This window comes from Uloborus diversus, chromosome 4, assembly GCF_026930045.1.
Source record: "Uloborus diversus isolate 005 chromosome 4, Udiv.v.3.1, whole genome shotgun sequence".
In the NCBI taxonomy this organism is placed as follows: domain Eukaryota; kingdom Metazoa; phylum Arthropoda; class Arachnida; order Araneae; family Uloboridae; genus Uloborus; species Uloborus diversus.
This window is the reverse complement of record NC_072734.1, coordinates 118519561-118543453: the sequence shown is the minus strand read 5'-3', so window position 1 is coordinate 118543453 and position 23893 is coordinate 118519561. Positions and strand designations below refer to the sequence as shown.

At 35.5% G+C, this 23893-nt stretch overlaps 1 protein-coding gene across 1 annotated transcript in view; it reads right to left on the bottom strand.

The window, feature by feature from the left end:
• Positions 1 to 23893, bottom strand: part of LOC129220214 (Y+L amino acid transporter 2-like) — a 50492-nt gene that overhangs the window by 4573 nt on the left and 22026 nt on the right. Inside the window, exons 3-9 of the mRNA XM_054854579.1 lie at positions 22197 to 22296; positions 19163 to 19207; positions 15803 to 15926; positions 14296 to 14399; positions 5715 to 5811; positions 5257 to 5406; positions 777 to 954 (exon numbers count right to left, since the gene is read on the bottom strand). Of these exons, the coding sequence (XP_054710554.1) occupies positions 777 to 954; positions 5257 to 5406; positions 5715 to 5811; positions 14296 to 14399; positions 15803 to 15926; positions 19163 to 19207; positions 22197 to 22296 (798 nt within the window). The remainder of the gene's footprint in view (positions 1 to 776; positions 955 to 5256; positions 5407 to 5714; positions 5812 to 14295; positions 14400 to 15802; positions 15927 to 19162; positions 19208 to 22196; positions 22297 to 23893) is intronic.

Below are 23893 nucleotides of genomic sequence, written 5' to 3'. Positions count from 1 at the left end.
ATATGATAGAATCAGAAAAATATTTTGTTCAGGAAGCTGATACAATAGACAGAACAAAATAATTTTCTTTTTTTTTTAAATCATATTTCATTTGCAAAGTATATTTTTAAATGATTAATAAAAAACTATTTCTGAATTATAACAGTTGCAAAATCCCTATAAGTCGGTTGTCACGGCATTCACCATTCTTTATTTATTGTAGAACGAGATTTTCTCGCTAACGACAAATAGTATTTCAAGCTCATTTTTTCCCTCTTATCTGAAAGAACACCATCGAAAAGAAAAGTTATTTTTATAGGAAAAAATATATTCTATCTCATGGTACCAACGAAAAGAAGATACAAGGTGACAAACTTGAGCTACAAGTACAGGGCATTAAAAACAGGCTATTCTTCATGTGAACTATTTTGATAGCCACTTTGGATGCCAATATCTCTAAGAAAATCAATATTTACACTCTGCAACTATAACCCATTAAAAACATGCTTATTGACAATAGAATTACAAAGTTCGAGCATTTGAATCACTTTTGTTTAGAATTTATGACATTTTAAAATCCAGGAAAACGTTTCTCTGCTGCGTTTTGTCCAGACTTTGCATATGTGCTACACAAAGGTTAATGAATTCAAATTTACAAAAATACTAGAACATGTTGACAACCAAAAAATTTCTCATTGGCGTTAGGAAGGGTAAAACACCATTTCACACAATACCAGATACCACAATACTAAGCGCATAGAAGAAACCTGATATGAAGAAATACAACGTATACCCACCACTGATTTGCTTGTAGATGAGAGGTTTGTCCTGCCAAGCGGTGGCTGCAAAATAGATTGGAACGCCGGTCAACATCATGAGGACACCGATGCTCATCCGCAATGGCTCCCTGTAGAGGGGTAACACTATGAGGAAAAGACATACCAGCATGTACAGCACTGGAAACAGAATATTCACCTGAAAGGAAGCATTCCTTGGATAAGTGAAACAGAGGGGAATGTAAATAAATAATAGCTAATGTAAAACTATTTTAAATTGAATTTAACCAGATTCTAAGCTAAAACGAAAGGAGCTGATGTGTGCATCATTTGACTTCCTTTTACACCAATTTAATGATTATAGCTCCTTGGGGTAAGCAAGGAAACACTTTAAATAATATTACCCCTAGTTCATCACGAACCGATGCGAAAAAAACGTTTTGCAGAGATTAATTTTCCAAGTATCGACAGTTTTAACATTATTCAATGGATAACACTCTAAATATCACCAAATTGAAACCAAACTTGAAAAATATTTTTTTTCGCCAAATTTTGTCGCCAACTTGGCAGTGCAATAAAACGTGGCGACCTAAGTATAACATCCCTTAAGTTTGCACTGATATTAACGCTGATTTCCCCACAGAAAAGTGTAAAAGACCCAATTTGGAACACCCGAATACAACCAAAAGGGGAGGTGCACAACTAGACTTTACTAGGAGCCTGCATACCAAATTTCAACTTTCTACGACACACCGTTTTTGAGTTATGAGACATACACACGTACATACATACAGACGTCCCGAGAAAACTCGTGGTAATTCACTCGGAGATGTTCAAAATAGATAGTTCGGGCGTCCATAACTACTTTAGGCATATATGCACGTACGGTAGGGTCGAAAAAAACACTCAACTTTCATTCGGGGATAAGTAAAATGGAAAATTGGTCCGAAATTCGAGGGAAATTTTTTTCGCGAATACGATATTTCCTTTACCATGTAAAAGTACCATGTCCGTTTTTGAAATGAACCAAACTGTGATCACTCCGTAGAATTACAAAACTATGCTTTATAGACAAATAATAGGAAGAAAACAAAACAGTACAACTGAGGCAGTGAGAAGCAAAGGGATGTAAGTGGACATTTTCAAGTTTTGAGTAAAATGCATAAAAAGATTATGTCCTAGGTAGGCTTTCATAAATTTTTTTTCTAAACCATGCTGTACAACTGCACCTACCAGGGCTGCTAGTACTATCTCTTGCCCCAAGACAGAGGAGGGGTTCACCTACCATTTGTAATGATTATCTCCAAGTTTTTAATTTTGCCACTTACCTCCCTTTGCTTCTCACTACTCAACTGTGTATTCCATAGTTTTAATCAAGCTACTACTGATCAGCATGAGATCAAGTGGTAGCTGATTGCAGCACGCGTGGACGGATTTAACAAGCAGTTTTGAATTCCGAGGGATCCGTCTAATGTTATCTGTGACTGTGAGCTGTTTTCCTCTATTGTCATGTCTAAGTTCCACGGAAGATTAGTACACAGGAAAATTTAAATAATTGTCTTCATCTACCAGAACTACTTTCACGAAAGTGGGACTCGTTTTTTTTTCAGCTTCGGCTTATCATCCGTTTTTTCCGAAGTTCCAAAAGGCATGCCTTCGCGTGGTATGTGCCGTGCAATGAAGCAAAAATAAAACTTACTAAATAGCTGGGGAGCTAATTGACAAAAATCAATGGAAAACCGTAAATTGTGATAAGATGCCACTTGGTAAGAATGTTGTTTATGACTACAAAATGAAATTAAGCCCCAGAGGCACTTTCAAAAAATCGTTTTAGTCCAAGATGGCGGAATTTTTCAAAATGACTACCCATATTCGAGTTTTTTTAAATATATGTCATAAAAAAAGGTTTCTATATCGATTTATAGGTTTTTCAAGTCAAGGATTTTGTTTTTTTTGTGCTGAAAAAAAGAGTTAAAGCCAATATAAGATCATAAGCGGTACTATTATTAGTCAGTCTGTTATTCTCAGTTGATTTTAAACATTAAGAAAGCACCGAAATCCAGCCAAAGAGATTTTTAAAAATTATTTTAATTGTGCTATAAATCTACATTTGTCTGTAAATACACTGCCCTACGTCCGATATTTTCGCTAAAGAAAGGCCTACCCAAAATATACAATATAACAAACACTCCATTGAAAAAATGAAGTGTGCCCATAGCCATCCAGAAGAGTTTACGGTTGTGATACCAACATTCCTTTCTTCAAAAGGACCTGATATAACAGTTTGTTCCGATGCTACATCAAAACTAATGTTATCAACCACTGCCGTAGACAACAAGAAGGAAGAGATCACATGGCTGTGAAACACCTTGTCAGTACTGATACCAATATTGTACTCAATTTTTCATGGACTGCCTACCATGCATCTAGTAAGACAACTCAACTAATTTCATGCTTGGAATTTCCACATTTTTACCACTATTTTACGAAGATTCATTATTAATAGCTACGATTCAGCATGCGATGAACATACTTAAAAGTTTAAAAGCAATTTATTAATGGAAATCAAATTTCAGTCATGGCATCGGATCAACCATTGTTTGTACACAAGCAAAATTAATTCAGTGGAATAACCCATAAGTATATGATGAAAAGAAATTTTTCATCATATTTGGTGCATTTCACAATGAACAAGCTTTTCTCAAGGTGCTATGTCAATGAATGTCAGGAAGTGGATGGAATTGGGCTACTACTCTTGCTTCAACAGTTGCGGAAAGTTATTTGAAAGTTGAGCTCGTTAAGAAAGCTAGAGCAATTCATCAAGTAGCTGCTGATGCCCTGTATCACTTGCGTTTTGATGCTTATGAAAAAGCAAATTCCAAGCTTGAGTTTCAGCCATGGTGTGAAGAACGAGCTGAAGACAGTGTAACGTTTGAATATTGGCTAGGCTAACTTGTCTTAATATAGAAATTCTGTTGCTCCTGTTTGTTCGCTCAATCAGAGATGGAAACTACATTTTGTTCTGTCAGTGCTTAAAAGAAAAAAATTCCTTGTTTTTTTGTTTTTTTTTTTTGCTTGATTATCATCATTACGCACGTTGGTTGTCAACCCATCTAAAATACCTCTATGATGCAGAGATTGAACTACCACAGAACTACATTGATCATTTATTTTTGGACAGATTGTGATAAAAAATATCGAACAGATTATTCTCAGCAATTAGTATAGACCAGACAAATGGAAAAAATAATGCAATAGTTAAAGAGGATGGGGGTGCAATAGGATCGGCACTAAGGAAATGGATGGTTTCTGGACCAGAAATAAGCCGATTGATGGAAGAGTGAGTGTGGTATTGAGCTAAAACGTGAAGAAAATACTCGGCTTCTTCTTGAGCAGTACCACTCATTTCAAGTTAAATTTGTTGCTAAGGTTCAAACTCTTTATAGCACTTTGAAAGAGCTTGGAAATCCGTTTTTGGAAAATGAGCAGGACTTGATCGTAATCGCTAACAGGGTTATTCTTCACAGTGATGTCAATACCTAAGTTTATTCAGCCGAGTCCACTGGCTTTCAGCTATTCCATAATTTCATCAAAGAAAGACTTTTGAAAAAATTGGTTACTATATTTCAACTTTTGGAAAAGAACAACGTTCCTTTATTCTGTAGTTCTGAGAAGAAATTGAAAAAAAAACAAATAATGAACTAAAAATTTTAAAAGCAGACGCTTAATTGTTTTCCAGACTGTTTAGTAGTTCAGTAAATCGTCAGTTGGATAGGTCAAATTTTTTCAAACATGAAAATCAACCATTTCCGTTTTCCCGGTAATGGTTAATTTCGATCAAGTACAAAGCTGACCTGGCACACATTTTAGAAGATATTATCGCGACAAATGACTATGCTCTTGTAGGCACTTGTGACGATGTAATTTACGAATGTACAGTTCTTACTCATATTTTAAAGCCACAAACCTCTAAAACATTTGTTGATTACTATGAAAATGCATTAAACTTTACGTTTGTAAAGATATTGAAAGTTTCCAATGCCAGAAAATTGATTTTATTTGGGACAGATATGTCGCACCAATCATTAAAAATCAAACTTAAGAGAAGAGAGGAGCAGGAATAAGAAGACAAGTGCTTTCATACGGTACTTTACCTAAAAATTGGCAAGGTTTTTTTAAAAAATTCAACTCACAAAGAAGAGCTCTTATTGCTCTGTTAGGTACGTTAGCTGTAAGTAACATAACAAATCTACAGGTTTTAACGAATTGAGGTGAAAACGTTAAAGGAAATAGTACTGCAAAAACTTTCTTCATTGCTTCATTGATGTTACTAGCCCTGGTCAAGAAGAAGCGCACTCAAGAATGATACTGCATCTTCAAGACATGGTAGAAAACGGTTTCAGGAATAACGCCACTCGCGCTGTTAATACAGATGTCTTAAATTGGAAACAGCAAAAGGAATCATAACTAGGTATTGTGATTGAGAAAAAGAAACCCTTACCTTAATGGGTCTCTTGATATCTGGTTGACTGTACCGGAGTCGAACCAAACCTCCGACAACCAGGAATGAGAAACAGGAATCCACGAAAGATAAATAATTGATCAGAACGTATATTTGTGTCGTTGAAAGGTGCACCATGGTCATAAGGCACTAAAAAGGACAAAAATGAGTAGGAAGTTGAACAATACATGCTGGAAAGTCTAAAACCCAGGACAAATATTTTTGTCCACATTTCTTCAGTTATCTATTTTTCCTAATAGTAAAAATGAATGTGATGTCAGGGTCAAATCTTCTCTTAATATTTGAAGCAGAATTGTCAATATGGTTTAAAATTAAGGGTTCTGGAGGGTTTTAACCCTCATCCTTCATCGCTGCACTTCAAGACAATCCATTAATTCGACTAGGCATTTAATTTTACATGACACATATTCACAAAAAGTACGTAGGTATATACTTACAAGAGCGATGAGACTTGGCACTGGTGTGAGGTAGTGTATGTTGATGAAGGAAAGCACCTTCGGCAAATGGCCTTCACGAGCTCCCACAAAAAGTAACCTGATAAAGCAAATAACAGTACATTCAGTGGCACTGCTGCGAATTAAATGCCAAATTAGCGAATATGATTTTGCAATTTGCATTTGAGCATACTTTTTAATGTATTTCGTTAGGAAATACACAAAGACTTACATTTACTTCCCGTACATCATGAGTTAGCTTTATGTACAAAAACATATCAATTCATTAATTTGATGTATAAAGCATTTATCTTGGCGAAATGTGCATTAAAAGTGCATGCTCAAAGATTGTTTTCAACAGTTTTAATTTCATGTAATTTACTAGTTAATGTGTAAAAATCCGCTGATCATTTTCACCTCCACTTCCTAAAATTGGAACAGAATGTAATTTTGATTCGATGTCTCATTCATTTAATATTTCCCCCAACCATACTGTTTTTAATAACTCTTTGTTTTTCTGAAACAACACTGGAATTTGATTTTTATGTCTTACTCATTTGATACAGTATTAAAAAGTTTTGATACTCTTTTTCGATATTATCTTGATGTCTGTAACAAGGATTTAATGTATAGTGATGTGCCGAATCGTTAAAAAAGTAGATCCGCGGATACGGACCTCAACAATTTTTTTTTACCCAAATCAACTACCCAAGTGTAAAATTTGCTAGGGAAGGTATCCCGTCAGGGTAATGGCACTGTTTCTTCACAAAATGCAATCTATGGCGAAAATACAATCAAGAATATGATTTGCTCTTTAAAGAAATCTTCGTTAAGATTGAGGGAGAGTTGGAAGGAACGGGTCAGCGCTGAATTAATGCTTAGATAGAATGTGAAAAATTATTTTTAGCTTTCTCGTTAGATGTAGGATACAGGAGCAAGAGTGTATAGCTGGTTCTGGACATGCTAGAAATAGTTTTTCGCATTTTATTTCAGCATAAATGCAGCGCTGACCCATTCCGACGAACTTACCCCGACCGACGAAATAACGGAGCCGGGAACACTTTTACAATCAGTAAATAGAGAATTTAGTATCACTTTTTTTGAAGGATGCCGAGAACAACCAAAATAAAAATAACAACCCCCCCCCCCCCAAACACATGACAAAAGCCAATATTAAATTAAAGAAAAAAAAAAACATGTCCCCGAAGGCCGACCTCAAATGAAGATGAATTTCGCGGGACAGAACACACATTGTTAACAAATATGAACTGACAGCAGATAGAAATTTTAAATCATTGAGCTTTTTCGTCTTGTTTTCCGACTATGAAATCGCTATCAATCACGCGTATCAAGACTTAGAATTGCATTTAGAACTTACTTTTTTTTTTCGATTCCGAGTCACAACTGACTACAACTGTATTTATGTCGAGGACTGCATACTAAGTGCCTTGCCTCCATTATTTTTTATACCGATAGATGGCAGCACCATCACCCCATCGAACAGTTAATGAGAATTTAGAACTAGACCAGGAGCTATTAGCTGCCTGGTGCTAGCACCCCCAGAGGTATCGTTTCACTTGGAGGACATTGAGACCACGAGCATATTTAATGTCGCCCAGTCCCCTTTAATGACGACGGTGGATCTTCGATCCATCGAGGTTCGAACTCAGGACCCTCCGGCCCCGAATCCGACACTCTACCGATTAGGCTACCGCGGCCCCTAGAACTTACTTAACAAGATTATAGCTTCTGCTCAGTGTCGCCAGATTGGGGGAATTTTCCCCATTTTGGGGAAATCTGGTGCTCTCTGGGGAAATTTTGGGGAAATGGGTTTTGAGGGGAATTCTTTGGGGAAAATTTTTTTCTTGGGGGGGGGGGGAACCTTGGGAAAAAAGAATTTTTTTCCTATTTAAATTCGTGTCAAGAAGTAGTAGTTACATTGTTTGTATCAAACAGCGTTGGTTTAGCTTTGCTCAACTTTATGTAATTCGCATTATGTGGAACATTATGCTACGGAATTCGCATTAATGTTCTGCGTGATTAACTAGTTGATACGTGAAAAAGGTAAAAACAAGTGTGATGAAGAATGTTTGGATAAATATATATAAAAATCATAGTGTAAATGTATATACAGAAGCAGAGTAGTAAATGCGAGTAGAAAAAAAATATTTGGCTATTTCTTATCTCTCGGTCAGGCGCTTGTATTTATTACCGGTCAGGCGCTTGTATTATGTATTGTGGCACCCGCACTGCTTTGCTTGTAGTAAAAAATTAAAAGTTCTTTTGGTTCCCCTGTATATTTACAAATAGTGCATGATGAATTTCTCGCCAATTGGCTTGCCCACGTAATGGTTCCACGTTAGATAACTTGGTAATTTACTCGTCCATCTTATGATAATTTTGCTCGGGAAAATGTTCTTAAAATTGGAGTAGAAAAAGAACATAATCGAATTTTCGGAAAATCGCTTAAAGGTGCACACCGCTCCATGCTACAAACTAATTCTATGCCAAATTTCATGAAAATCGGCCGAACGGTCTATGCGCGTCAGAGATCCGGACCATATCCAAGCAGAGAGACTTTCTGCTTTATTATTAGTAAAGATAAAGATAAAGAAGACAAAAAAAAAAAAAAAAAAGCGAAAACGGGAAGAAAAAAATTGAGGAATTTTATAAGAAATTTGGCTATTTGGGGAAATTTTTTTTTTTTTTTTCAAAAGACAAAAATATTAGCGGGAGTCGCTTCATTTTATGAAAATATTAGTGGAAAAATATTTTTTGAATTTGGGGAATTTTGATAGGAAACATCGCTTTTTGGAGAAAAGTTGAAAAGGAATTGGGGAAATCTGGATTTAACCATCTGGCAACACTACTCCTGCTGTATATAACTTAGAAGTTCCAAACAAATATAAAACGCAGAAAACTTCGTTCTTTCAATTAGCTCCAATATTTTTAACGTACGGGTAAGTTTTTACTACCATAATTGTGAAAAACGTTAAGTCGGCTTTTTTTAATATCTCTGGCACTCCGGTAATTCAAATTTTACAAAAACGAAGCTAATCTAAGCACATCTTCGATCAAGTCAGCTTTTGAACGAAAAAAAGAACTATCAAAATCAGTTTATCTCTTTAGGAGCTACGATACCACAAATAGACGCACATATACACATTTTTAAAACTTATTATCACCTCCTTTTTGCGACGGGGGGTACAAATTGGCCTCGGAAATGATCCCTTATAATTTAAATAGGGAATAAAACCTAATTGAAACGGATTTTAATAGTCTTTTATTCAAATATTTAAGAATTTTTAGAATAGAAAAGATGCGTCAAAAAAGTAACGGATGCGGATACAGATCTTTATTTTCCCCTCGGATATCCGCGGATACGGATACAGATATCCGGAACATCACTATTAATGTACCAGGTGATCCAAAAGTCAGGACGAACTTTAAAAAATGAATATTTCAAAAACGAATAAAGATAAAAAGATGCGGTTTGCACTAAATGGATAGAAATGAAGCCGAGTTTTGCGTAGCAACGAAACAAAAATAGTTCTGTTGGCAACCAACAGATGGCGCTGTAGTTTTTTTAAATCTATCCATATTACAGTTTAACTATGAGGGCCTTGTCAACTGTGGACAGTATTTCGAGAGATCTAAGCTTCAACTTCCAGTATCTGCTGCAGGTGCTCCTTTTTTTATCGTTTGTTGCTTTGTATGATCCTACATCAGAAATCCAACAGCGCCATCTGTTGGTCGTGGATAGAACTATTTTTGTAAGAATGCAGGCTTTCACGACCGGTGTCAATAATGTTGTAAGATTCCGGGCTGTTGTGCCGTGGTCTGAGTGTTGTTACTCCAAACGTTTTGGCCGCATCTGCGGCGGTCATCTTCAGTGTTAGCGTGGTCGAAGCTTCCAGGGAAGTGACTTCCCAGCAACTGATGCAGACATCGAAGTATTGTCACTATTTATGTGGGAAGAATCTTCTTCGTTATGGGCCAGGATTGGCTGATGAACGTTCGTCCTTGTTTCTGGTTCGCTGAAACTTGAGCTCTTTTCATTCTGGTTGGGGATTGGCTGCTGGGCGTCCGTCGCTGTTTCTGGTTGGCTCGAAGTATCTCTCATGATAATCTGCCTAAGTGTAGCGTGCCAGGGTTTGTTGATCTTAACTCCTTCTTCCTTTTTGTTGAAATTGTTGGGATGTTTGAAAATTTTGATCGCTTCCCCGTTTAATCTGGCGTAACAATGGGAAGTCATTGAAAGTATTTTGGTTTCTTTGAATTTAATGTCATGAGTGCCATCACTAAAACTGTGTTCCGCGACTGCTGATTTCTCAGTGTGGCCCAGACAACAATTTCTTTGGTGATCTTTTATTCTTGTATTAACGCTTCTTTTTGTTGTTCTAATGTAGGCCGATCCGCAGGAACATGGGATCTAGTAAACTCCTGCCGCAGACAAAGGGTCTCTCGCATCTTTCACTGATTGTAGTAAGGCTCTGATTCGATGAGTAGGATTGAAAACAGTCTTGATGTTGTGTTTGCGCAAGAGACTTTCAATTCTGTCAGTGACGTTTTCTACGTAGGAAAGGTGTGTTGTAGATTTGACTGGTTCTTCTTCAGGTGGTTGTCTTTCCACTTTGGGGTGGAAATTTTTTTAATTTCTTGCTTCGAAAAGCCGTTGGCTTGGAAGACATTTGTGAGATGGGAAAGTTCCTTCTCAATAGCAGTTGGTTCGCAGATTCTGTTGTCCTGACAAATAAAGTTTTCAGGATACCCCTCTTCTGTCGCAGATGGTGATTGGAGTCCTTGTACAAATAGCGATCCGTATGTGTAGGCTTACGATAAATACAATGGCCTAGGGTTCCGTCAACTCTACGGTTGATCATGACGTCCAAGAAAGGCAACTTCCCGTCAGTTTCAGTTTCCATCGTAAATTGGATATTCTCATGTTGGCTGTTTATGTGAGTCAAAAATTGATAAAGATCTTCTTTTCCGTGGTTCCATATCACGAAGGTGTCGTCGACATATCTGAGCCAGCAAGTTGGTTGCCTTTCTGCCGTGCTGAGAGCCGCTTCTTCAAATTTCTCCGTATAAAAGTTGGCAATAACAGGACTCAATGGGCTCCCCATGGCCACACCGTCCTTCTGCCCGTAAATGCTGTTGTTCCACTTGAAGTACGTTCCATCACGACTTAACGACAACGTACTAGGGTTTCCAATCCCGCGCCAAGTTCAGTTACGCGGGATTTTGAGATTGTAAAAAGCCAATCCCGCGAAATCACGCGAGATTGACTTTATTCTTCTAAACTTTTATGACAAAGAGGAAAAGTTGTGCTGTTTAGGAAGGACTGATTTTATACAACTTAAATTAATAGTCTTCTTGAATTCAGTACAACAAGTGTAAAGCACTACAAAGTCAGATCCTAATTAGCAATTATCGTTTGGTCAGCAAAAGTGTGCCGTCCGTATGGAATGGTAAAGGACTTTTACTCTAAAAATAATGAGCTTGATGGAAACACGTGCTGTGGGGCCACAATGCCACAAAAAAGGAATCGCAAGGGTTCAGGTCAGGAGGATAGGGTGCCCAATCAATTCCCATATTTTTCGATTTTGGGTACCCAAAAGCCAGAATACGTTCAATAAAGTGCTCTTTAAGCGATCAAACACTTCATTGATACGATGAGGTGCTGTGCCATCTTAAATGAACCACTTGTTTTCGAAATCCAGCTCACTTTGAATTGATGGAATGAACTCATTTCTCAACATTTCCACAGATCGTTAAAAGTGAGTCTGTTCGTTGTCTTAGGATTAAGTGGCAAACTTTCTTTGAGTGACAATTGGGCAGTTGCTGTTGAAATAATATTTTCGAACAGTGAAAATGCGCTTAAAAACGCTGCATCTCGACATTTTCACTGAAAAATAAACAGCAAAAGTCAATTGGACTGGGTACGTCTAAAAGTTTTCCAAAAATTGACATTTATTTTCAACGCTTTAATTACTAGTCACCCTATAAAATATAAACAGAATGAAATAAAATAAAATAAAAACCTTTCATTAAAAATAAATCAATAAATAAATTTAAATAAATAATCTTAAACAACGATAAAATTAAAAAAAAAAAAAAAACGGATTGAGTCGCAACTGTAGAATTAAGAGGGAAAATTCTTTTAAAAGCCTTATATTATTATAAATCAATGTCAAGTATTTTATTTTCTACTAGCAAATATACCCGGCGTTGCCTGGGTCAGTAATAATTGTACACTGTAAAACGATTCAGAAACGTTCCTGGAAAATAATAGGCAGCTGATGTGCCCAATTTCAACCAGTAACACATCTTGCAAAAACCAGGAAAATTTCCGATAAAAGTCAGTAACCTTTCTGAAATATTAAGAAATCTCCCCTATTAAAGCCAGTCGTGAACCTTCTTAATAGATTAAATAGGTTTAATTTATTTGATTAGAACCTTCCTGATTTACCAAGACAGCTCCAGAAATATTAGAGCAACGACGGCCAAGCTACGCGAAAATTGCAAGCAAGAACCACGCATATTCCTTGCCTGCAATTTCTGCCTCGCAAAGCTGTAGCTATCCAGTGACTTATTTACTCCCGTTGGAAGCTTAGTCAATCCGGATGGACCATAAACAATCTAAAGCCGATACACTTAATAAACACGCTTCGTCAATATTTAAACTGGTAGCAAAAAATATTTTTCACACCAGTGCAAGGTCTGATTCGTGCATCTTTCAGAAATTCAGGAAACTTTTTTGCGAAGATACTTGGTTTTTTGGGGAATTAGGTGAAAACCTCTGAAATCACGAAACGTTCCACGGAAATAACCAGTAACGTTTCGGAATTTTTTTACAGTGTAAGATATAATCGCTACTTTCTTTCGTTTTCTGTTTTAACTGAAAGAACTCAAAACACACCGCTTTGACGTGATTAAAAATCGAGCTTCTTAATTTCCTATAAAAGTAAAATAACGAATATTCATTTAGAAACAAAAGCACAAATTTAAGCATATAAGAATTTGAAGAATTTCCGAAATATGAACTAACAAAAATAAGGATCACTAAAAAAACCGTGCGCTTGGTTCATTTAATTAATTAGTACACACATACACACGCAAAAAGAAAAAAAAAAGCTCTCTACTATGTTTCCCTCAGCGTGCGAAAAGTAGAGTTTCCAAATGTTTTAATGACTAAACTCATGTTTGCTCCGGAGAAGTCTTGATTAAAAATTTTCATTATGATTACTTTTAATTATGCTGTTGTTAGGCAACGAATTTTTGTAACAATGGGTTTTATATTTAATCACATAGAATAAAGAAATTACAAAGCGAGGTCCTGCTATACTAAGAAATTGATACCGGAAGTTGCATCGCTGTATCCCAAGATCTTTAGATTCTTGCTAAGTATTTTAAGATACATCTTGATTCAAAACATTTCATTACTGAATCTCAAATGGTTGTTAATTTAAACTTAGATATAGTTGCAAGTTTATGAAGCAATTTTTTTAAATTGCATTAAAACATGAATTAAAATGCAAACCAATCCGCCAGCTACTTTATGCGGTCTCTTTGCGAGATCGGTGAAAACTATACTCACGAAGCGATCACGTTATCATAACCCCGCTCATCATTGCACCGTATGTATCCCATAATTCCGGTTTTAATTTTATCTCCTGTTTACCATAGACGTGGCCTCTCTATGTATATTTCTTTACTCTATGTTTAATCATAACATGGGGAAATTACATGAAATTTACTGTTTTCCAACATAACTTCTTTAAACTAAGTTTTTAATTAATAAATTATAGCCTAAGTTGTTCCCTGATAATGTAGCCATCTATGGTGAAAAAATGGTTAAAATCTGTCCAGTAGTTTTGAAGTTTACCCCGGACATCCGGACAGAAGTAGCCCTTTATGTATAAAGATTAAATAGAAACTGGTAACAGATAAAAATTTTAAATCATCGGCCAACAATGAATTCAGTTATCAATCGCGTGAATAAAGGCTTAGCCGTTATTAAAATCTGATTTAAAAAAGCGTTATAATTCGAATTCTATGAAACATGGAAGTTTCAAACATATTCTATCAGACGTGGAAAGAAAATTCTCTTTATTTTGGTATTAAATTTCAAAAATTTTAGCTATGTTTTCTCTGCAAAAATCGCGAAAACCTTTTAGAGGTTTTTAATTAATATTTTCGTTAATTAGTGTCATCCAAAGATGCAACCTAGCTAAGAACACTCTCGATAAACCCTCCTTTCGAACTTTTTTTTTTCTTTCAAAACCGGTCCATCCGTTTAGGCACTAGAGTGCCACAGACAGATACACAGACACGTCAAACGTATAACCCTCTTCCTTTGTGTGTCGGGAGTTAAAAATTGAAAATTCTCCTACAAAAATTTTGATGGCGCAACCTGCGCCATAATCCCTCACTGTGAGCACCCCTGCTGTTCAGCATTGTATACAGTCACGAGTGAAATGTAAAAAAGAAAAAAAATTCGTAATGCAAAGCAGTTTCTAGAAAAAAACTCATTTTCAACCTTTAACTAGACAATGATTTCCAGAGCTTTAGCATCACTTACCTTGCAGATGAGAATATGTGAACGTTAACACTACCAAATGAAAAAACTGCTACCAAAAGTGGCATGATCCAAGACAAAATTCCCAGTATTTTATCTCCAAATACCTGGAAAAGAAAAATAATTCAGTGATTGGACCATCAGATGTTAATAACACTTGACTTGGAAGAAATGGAGAAGCAGATGACTGTCGGTCTGTAGGTTAGTAAGCCTATCTCCTCCTAACAATATATGAGATGATAGTCCGATTCAAATTCAACATTGTTTTTCTCGAAAGATGCATTGTAATTGATTAATAATTGGATATTGTCCTTTCAAAGAACAGGGAACATCAAAGAAAAAAAAAATGCAATGAATTTTTGGATTAAAAAAAAAAGGAAATTTTTAACTCAGGAGGGTGACGATTTGGATATACTTTATGTAGTTTGTTGAAACATTACCATCAGAGAGTAAACTTGCTTAAGAGTGCAAAGTTGCTTTCTATAAAGCAAAAATTTCATAAATTACGAGTTTTTTCATTAATGCGTTTCGATGCTTCAAGAACACTTTTCGTTAGTACAGTAGGTCTCCAACCATCCGAATCACTGGACTCCATCTGGATGAACAAAAAATCGAGTAACTAGATTTTTCCGAAAAAAAGGGCTTATTTTAATACTGTATCTATGTTGAAAATGGGAATAAAAACTATTTTAATCACTTTTAGTTTATTAAATAAAAAGTCAACACTTCTACACGTTGAGCGTACTTACAAGTGCTGTACATCAGAAGTAAATAATAATAGAACTTTTATAGAGAAGGTGATTCATCATATCATCATTCCAGTAATGCTCGTTGTGCGCCTACACTAGTTTTGCGGAGGAAGGAATAATAGCGAGCGTAGACACTCGTTAATTTGCAATACATTTCAGTCATTTATTTTTTTATGGCGGGAAAAAACTTTCATTTTTCCAACGCTTCATTTTTAATTAATTTCTTAAAAATTCCGATTTTGAAAATATGGCGTGATCTTGATGACGTCACAAAGGATGTACTTTGGCGCATCTGTCTACCGCGTTTCCATGTTATGATAATCAAGCAGCGAATTAAATACAGCGTTCTACGCTTGCTATCAACCATATCATTGCCAACACATATGACTAAAGAAGCGAAATTAATATTGTGCTCTGCGAATGGCAACAGCGAATGGCATTTCATCATTTGGGATGTCATCAGCAGAAGCGTAAACAATGAAAGCACACCGATTTAAAAAAGCATTTTTAAAAATATTAAACTTAGTCAAATTATTTTTTAAAGTCAGATACTATGTTTTTTAAGCATGCTCTTTCAGAAAAAAAAAAAAAAAAAAAAAAAATACTTTTAAAATTTTGGAAACGACCTCGTTGGAGTTCTACTGTATATAGGATCAAAGCAAGCCCCTATTTTTGATTAGCTTCTTTTGGATGTTCTTCCAATCAATTATGCATATTTCGCTTTTATTTTAAAAAGAGAAAGAGAAAGAAAATCGTTGTACCACTGTCAAAGCGTTGGAGGCTATGATTTCATCTGGAGTTAGGACAGCGAAATACGCAACGTTCGTTAAAATGTAGATGACCATCACGGAAGAGAGAGATAGAAGAATTGCTCTGGGCAAATTCCTGCAAAATATAAATTAAATGTATTATTTAGGAGACATACCCGCTGCTTAATTTGAGTGAAAGTGAATGAAAAAGCGGAAACTCTTTGGGGTTTTTCTCCCCACCCCCTTTTCCGTCAGCTAAGTAGCAAGTGAATGACATAGATACTAAGTGACTGAAACCCACTTCATATCATACAGTACTAATTGTTGTTAGCATTTTTGTGTAAATCTTCATATAGGTAACTTTGGAGGGGGGGGGGAGGATATTATTCTCTTGAAGGTACTGCGAGATTCTGTCTATAGTTCCTACGTTTTGAATGAAAGAATAAGTAGATCATTCAACTAAGATAAAAAATATATTTCATCTTTTGTTTTTCAAAACATGACAAGAACCAGATAACCGGAATTTTCAAGCTCCAAGTCCTTTATTGAAAAAAGCCCTAAACGTTACTCTTCTGTTTGAGATAAATAGGAATTTCTTAAAACTTATTCATTCGTTCAAAACTTTTGATACAACATTCGATACAGATTTTTATTTTGGTTATAAATCCGGTAAAATGGAATTTTCAACCCGGATTTCTTTCTAAATAAAATGTATCAAATACCGTAAACGCGCGCTACTTTGGCTCTGGGGTTCTTCTTTGACCTAAACAAAGAAAGAGATACAGCGCTCTCTGTCAACCTTTTCAGGAAGCAATTTTTAAACATATTTTGACATTTTCCGTTGGAGAGCAGTCCCAAGAACTCAGTAATATATACCAAGCAGTTCTTCGCTCTGCTCAAGAAGCAACACTAGTGGTTCAGCGTTCCTTGTGCTAACATGTGTCTTTATAACTCCTCAAGCTTTAACATGTAGAAGCTGTTCTACGCAAGCTAAGAGCTTGTTAATTGCATTTTTATGAACACTATTCGATACTTTATGTAATATTATAGTTTTACTTCGTGGGTTTTTATTTAAAAAAATTCTAATAACAACATATGCCCTAACCTAAAAATTACGACCTACTTTGGCCCAACATAAAAACTTGGAAAAAATAAAAACGTCAGAAAGATTTGGGGAAGAAAGGAAAAGCTAAAAATAGAACTCTTAACACGAAAAACACTAGGAAAAAAAAAGGAATTCTCAGCAACGGATTAAGAGAGCGATTGTAGACTCAACTTCTTAAGGCTGAGTTACATGGTCTTTATTATGGACTAGTGGTGCCTGCACGGCTTTGCCCGTAGAAGAAAATTAAAAGGTCATTTGGTTCGCCTAATGGATGATAAATTTCTCGCCGATTTGCTATGTAAAATGGCTCGCCCATGTTACGGTTCCACGTTATGATAGTTCCGTAATTTACTATTCCTTGTTGTGATAATTTGCTCGGTAAAATTTTCTTAAAATTGGAATAGAAAAAGAATCACATCGAATTTTCGAAAAATCGCTTCGAGGTGCACACCCCCGTGCTACAAACTAACTTTGTGCCAAATTTCATGAAAATCGGCCGAACGGTCTAGGCGCTGTGCGCTTCACACAAATCCAGACATCCTACAGACAACCAGACAGAGAGACTTTGAGCTTTATTATTAGTAAAGGTTATAGTTGTACTTTTTATGTTCTTTTTAAAAAAAATCCAATAACAACATATCTCCTAACATGAAAATTACGACCTACTTTGGCCCAGCTTAAAAACTTGAAAAAAAAAAAAAAAAAAACTGTCAGAAAGATTTGGGAAAGAAATGAAAAGCTAAAAGTAGAACTCTTACCACGAAAAACACAAGAAAAACAAAACCAGGAATTCTCAGCAACGAATTAAGAGAGCGATTGCAGATTCAACTTCTTAAGGCTCAGTTACATGGCCTTTATTATGGGCTAGTGGGACCAGCACGGCTTTGCCCGTAGTAGAAAAATATTTATAAATAATGGATGATGAATTTCTCGCCAATTTGCTTTGTTAAATGGCTCGCACATGTTACGGTTCCACGTTATAATAGTTCCGTAATTTACTATTCCACGTTGTGATAATTTGCTCGGTAAAATTTTCTGAAAATTGGAATAGAAAAAGAACAAAATCGAATTTTCGAAAAATCGCTTCTAAATGCACACCCCCATGCTACAAACTAATTTTGTGCCAAATTTCATGAAAATCGGCCGAACGGTCTAGGTGCTATGTGCGTGCGTCAGACTTTCAGCTGTATTATTAGTAAAGAAAATGAAGATGAAATAAAAGTTGTAGGATGTTTAGAAAACGATAGATGCATCTACTTCTGACAAATTTTGTTAAATTTGTTAGAAAGTTCATGAAATTTTGCTATTGTAGAATGGAATGAGCTCAAGTTTCCAGTGATAGCTGTTTATGCCAGAGGAAAAGGAGCTACTGTTGAGACCATGAAACAGGTCAAAAAGCATTGGAAGTGACCGACAATTTCAGATCCTTTGTTTTACGAATGCTCTTATCTTAATGAAATCATTAAACCTCCAAAACCAATGAAAAGAGGACTGTTTTCCATCGGTAATTTCTGAAACAATAACTAGATTTGCACACACATTTTTTAAAAAACTTTCCTTAAAAAGATATGTGTGACTCAAACTTTTCGCAAAATGTATTTTTCTTTCAAATAAATAGTTTTCCATATGAACACACGTATTTCTTTGGTTTTAGTTAGTTCTACGATGGTTTTAAATAGGGAAAACTACTTTGAGCCAAAGTAACCCAAACGTAAGGGTAAAATTGGCCCAAATAAAAACAATTAAAAATGGTAATTATTCTTTGAAACACAGTGATCAGTATTCAAAAATTACATTAAGAGAACTCTAAATGCGTGAACAAGTTTTCCACAGCTTGGAAATACGAATAGTTACAAAATTATTGTGTGGAAAATGAGAAAATTTCCAATATCTGGGTCAAAGTAGCCCCCGTTTACGGTATCTTCTGATCAAAGCGAAAAACTCTTGCAGGTTCTCAGAAAAAATACAATACTTTTACGCTCTTAAAAAACCCCCCAACATAAATAAATAAATAACGATTTTTACAGCTTCGATTTAAAAAAATAAATAACATCAACTTATACCAAACGGGAAATAATTTTTCACTATGAAATACACTGTGGTAACTCTTCCGGTACTGTCTTGTTTTCGATGAAACAACACACGTTTAATTTACAATGAATGAGTCACAGAAATTTCAATTTCTAAAGATATAATACTAAACGATATTAAGTAAAATATAAACGATACTTATTTATGAAGTTGCACTTCTCAGATGCAGCTCATACCTATTTGCATCATGCAGTTCTTCAGTTACACAATTTAAAAAATTCCTGAAAGAAATAGAAGATGCAATCATGATAAAAATAATAACACTTCCTTAATTTTGAAACAAATGATTGACAATGATGAATGTTTCAGATTCAAAAGGATGCATGGCATTAGATTTAGCCGGGGTTGGAGAAGATCTCGAAATAGAAGATATGTCGGTAATTAAAAGTCGCTAAAAAAGCGTAATTTTTTTATCCAATTAGTGACCCACACGTTCATAATAGAACAGCCCTTCGTAACTATACTTATGTTCACACAACAGTAATAATGATAATAAAGGGTTAAAAATAAACCATAAAGATCCAGCCACCAACTCTATGTGAAATTTGAAAGGGACACATTTCCAAAATTTCATTTCACGTGAAATCGCCTAATCGCACGTGCCGTCATATCTCCGATTTTCTCTGTTATTTTTTTTTTTTTTTTTACGAGATAATCTGTATGAGATAAGTTCAAATTATTTTTTTTTTTAGATTTTTTGAATAAAAATTACATTTTGGAGATTTTTTACAAAAATTCGATTTTTAATCATTTTCTGGAGTCACCGTTTTGGCATGAATTTAGAAAATCTCTCTAATTTCTTCATTGTTCAATCAATTAAGCTGAATTTCGTGTCGATTTCAAGCTAATTCTTCTTTGTTTCAGTGTGAACAACAGAAAGTATTCTGTGAATAGCTGGGTGTTGCCACTCTTTATCTAAAGTCAGTTTTTATGCTTTTTCAATTGGGATATTAAATAAGTCATATTTCTGGAGAACCTACTGCATTATAATAATAATAATAATTATTATTATTTTTTGTAGCATATTTAAATCATTCTCTTGCTATGTAGAAAAAAATAGAAGGGTGTTTTTTTGTTGTTTCGAAATTAAAAAAATAAAGTGTATTTTGCAGAAAATACAAGTTTTCTATTGCTTTAAATCCCTTTAAAGCTTAAAAAAGCCCAAAACATTTTCAGAACAATTAATACTGGACTGTCAAAGGATAAAAATTTATTTGTATCAATAGTTACTCGCTAAAAAAATGTTCACTTTGGAAAAGAACTGTGCAAAGTCTCCGTTTCAGAGTTCACAAAAAAAAAAAAAAAAGAAAGAAAGAAAGAAAAACACTTGATTTAAAGTGTACTAAATATTAAGAATAATAATTTAAAGAATAGTGTAAAAATATTTCTAATGGCATTGTTTTGCATTTTTTTAAACATTGAAAGATGGAAAAAAAAGAATAACAATTACTATTGAAAAATTTTTATAGCATAAACTTGTTTGGATTACTTAACACCTGAAAATGATCTTACACTCTTAAAACACTCATGCAATACGCATCATTCTTCTTTCGCTTTAAAAGTGAATCGGCACATAGCTTTTGACGATAATAAAATGTGAAGGCATGCTTGTGCGGACTGCATTTAATTTTAAAAAAATTACTATTTCCTTTGTATCAAAAGATGAGAAAAACAGAATTTCTATTCATAAGTTTCAAAGAGATTTTAAAATATCAGTCAGCGAAAATAATATTCTTCAGAGAAATCTAGAGTTCCGCTGCAGGAGCATTGCAAGTATGGAAGATTATTGTGAGGTGTAACGTGACTCAAACAAGGTTATGCTATGAAAACTTTTCAATAGTAAATTTTTTTTTCATCTTTTAGTGTCGGAAAAAGAGCAAAATAATGCCATTAGAAGTATTTTTTACACTATTCTTCAAATTATTATTTTTAATATTTAGTACACTTTCAATCAGAGGTGCTTTTCTTTTTTTTTTTTTTTGAGCAATCACGATTGCTTATTGCTTTCATTTGACTGTCCTTGACGTTACGGTTCCTTTTTCAGCTTGGACCAGGGCTGCAGCACCACCGTCCACCGGCGGCGGTGCGGCTGGTCCTGAGCACTGTCCACCGGAATCCACTTTTGCTGGGCGGTGGCGTCCATGTCCTACACACGCATGGTCATATACACTCCCCTACGTGCGCACGCCTTTACACACATACACACGTCTGCGTGCACACACGTAAGCCTACACACACAACTATACACACGTAGCCACCCAGGAGGAGGGACATGCTTGGGGGGGGGAGCCGTTTCTAGAAACAATAACTCTAATCAGCAGGGTCTTGTCGCAACTCGTGATTGCGAAAAACATAATTTGAATTCAAAGTTTCGGAATTAAAATTAGAGTTAATTGGGGGAAGTAGGTCACAAATTTTTTTTTTTTTATCTTTCTTTTTTTTTTTTTTTTTTTTTTTTTTTTTTTTTTTTTTTGTGAACTCTGAAACGGAGACTTTGCACAGTTCTTTTCCAAAGTGAACATTTTTTTAGCGAGTAACTATTGATACAAATCAATTTTTATCCTTTGACAGTCCAGTGTTAATTATTCTGAAAAGTTTTTGGGCTTTTTTAAGCTTTAAAGGGATTTAAAGCAATGGAAAACTTGTATTTTCTGCAAAACAGTTTTTTTTTTAAATTCCAAAACAACAAAAAGCACCCTTCTACTTTTTTCTACATAGCAAGAGGATGATTTAAATATGCTACAAAAAAAATTGATGCAGATCATAGTAGGTACTCCGGAGATATGACTTATTTAATATCCCAATTGAAAAAGCATAAAAACCGACTTTAGATAAAGAGTGGCAACACCCAACTATTCACAGAATACTTTCTGCTGTTCACACTGAATGAAAAAAAAGTATTAGCTTGAAATTGACACTAAATTCATCTTAAATGTTTGAAAAATAAAGAAATTGGAGAGATTTTCTAAATTCATTCCAAAACGGTAATTCCAAAAAATGATCAAATATCGAATTTTTGAAAAAAATCTCCGAAGTGTAATTTTCATTCAAAAAATCTAAAAAAAAAAAATACTTTGAGCTTATCTCATAGATATCTATTCGTAAAAAATAACGAAGAAAATCGGCGACAAGACGGCACGGTCAACTATTTAATTTAGGCGATTTGACGTGGAATGATCCTCTCTCTAATACATTGTTTAAAAAACTCACCATCCAGTGTACGCAAAAAGAGCTGAATAAAACGACAGAGCAATGCGTCCAGGTTCTGTTGTAGTTCCCTCGAAAGGGTCCTTAAAATTGTCATTGTATCCTGAAATGAATTTAGAAACAATCATGTCGTATTTCCTCTCAACTTCGTATGCGTGTTTTAAATGCTGATGTTAATTATATTAGGGTCAGTCAATAAATAACGAGGCAGAGGCTATAAATAGGTTTTACACGACATTCTTCAAAAATACTGACCGAAATTTGTTAAACACTTATCCCTCTGGGAAATTAGTCGCTTAATTCCGTGCTCATAAAAGTCTTTGGACTGCTGCTGGAACCAATTACGCAAGCACTCCTTTATTTCATCGTCCGAATGAAATCATTGTCCCCGAAGTGCCTTCTTAAGTTCCCCAAATATCTGGGATCATATGGGGATAGATCTGGACCATATGGAGGTATGGAGAGTGGTTCAAGACTTCTCACTTAAATTTCCGCAAAAATTTCTTTTTTGCATTGGCTGTGTGTGGTTCCAGTAAACTTTCACGTACTGTCATCTTGTTGCACGATAACGCTAGACCACAGACAGCCAATGCAACTGAGGAATTTTAAGTGGAAAGTCTTAATCCCTGCCCCCTCCCCCCTTATAGTAGAGATCGATCCCCATATGATCCCACATCTTTGGGGAACTCAAGAAGGACTTCGGGGACAACGATTTCATTCGGACGATGAAATAAAGAGTGCTTGCGCAATTGGTTCCAACAGCAGCAAAATGACTTTTATGAGCACAGAATTAAGCGACTAATTTCCCAGAGGGATAAGTATTTAACAAATTTTGGTCAGTATTTTTGAAGAAAGTCGTATAAAACCTGTTTTATAGCCTCTGCTTCGTTATTTATTGACTGACCCTCATATTATTTGCACATGTTACGAATATTACTTGTGTGGAGGAGGTGTTAAGATATCGTAATCTATAGACATAATGCAAGTCGCTAGATAAAACGTGGTAGTTGAATGCATAAATCATTTTGGTAGTCTTACGGCATTTTTGTCGCAAAAAACACCTTGCAGTTTCAATCTTTAATGTTGATGGAACTAGGCTTAGAATATTATAGAGTATGTGTAGATCCATGACCCCACTTAATACTTATGGGTCGTGGCAATCGCAGAAACCCATAGCAACAAAGAGGGCGCTACAGGGCACTCCTTTTTTCCATTACCTCGCTACTGATTGGTCGATGCAGTGGTTCCCAGTGTCGCCTCTTGCGGTTAAAATGGGCAACGTCCAATCAAAATTTTAAACAAACTTTGAAACATTGATTATGATTGGTGGCTGCATGAGCTGCATCGGTTTAACACAGAATTGTCAAGGGCTGTAAGAGTATTTAGTGGGGCCATGGTAGATCCTTGCAGACGAGATATATACCCTTGCCGTCTTTTCTTTCTTCCCTTAGTGAAAATCAGGGCCGGATTAAGGTATCAGGAGGCCATTTTTGGCCCTCTCTCCGTAGTCAAACCTGACAATTTTAGCCATCGGCTAAAACAATTTTTGCCATTAGGGGGGAGGGGGCTAAAAAGCTGGGGCTCTAGGGCACGGTCGAGTTTGCCTATTCAGTAATCAGGCCCTGTTGATGACGTCACAAAGCAGCTGTACGACCAAGTGTCGAGACCGCAGTGCATATAACTATGCATGCAGGTTAACA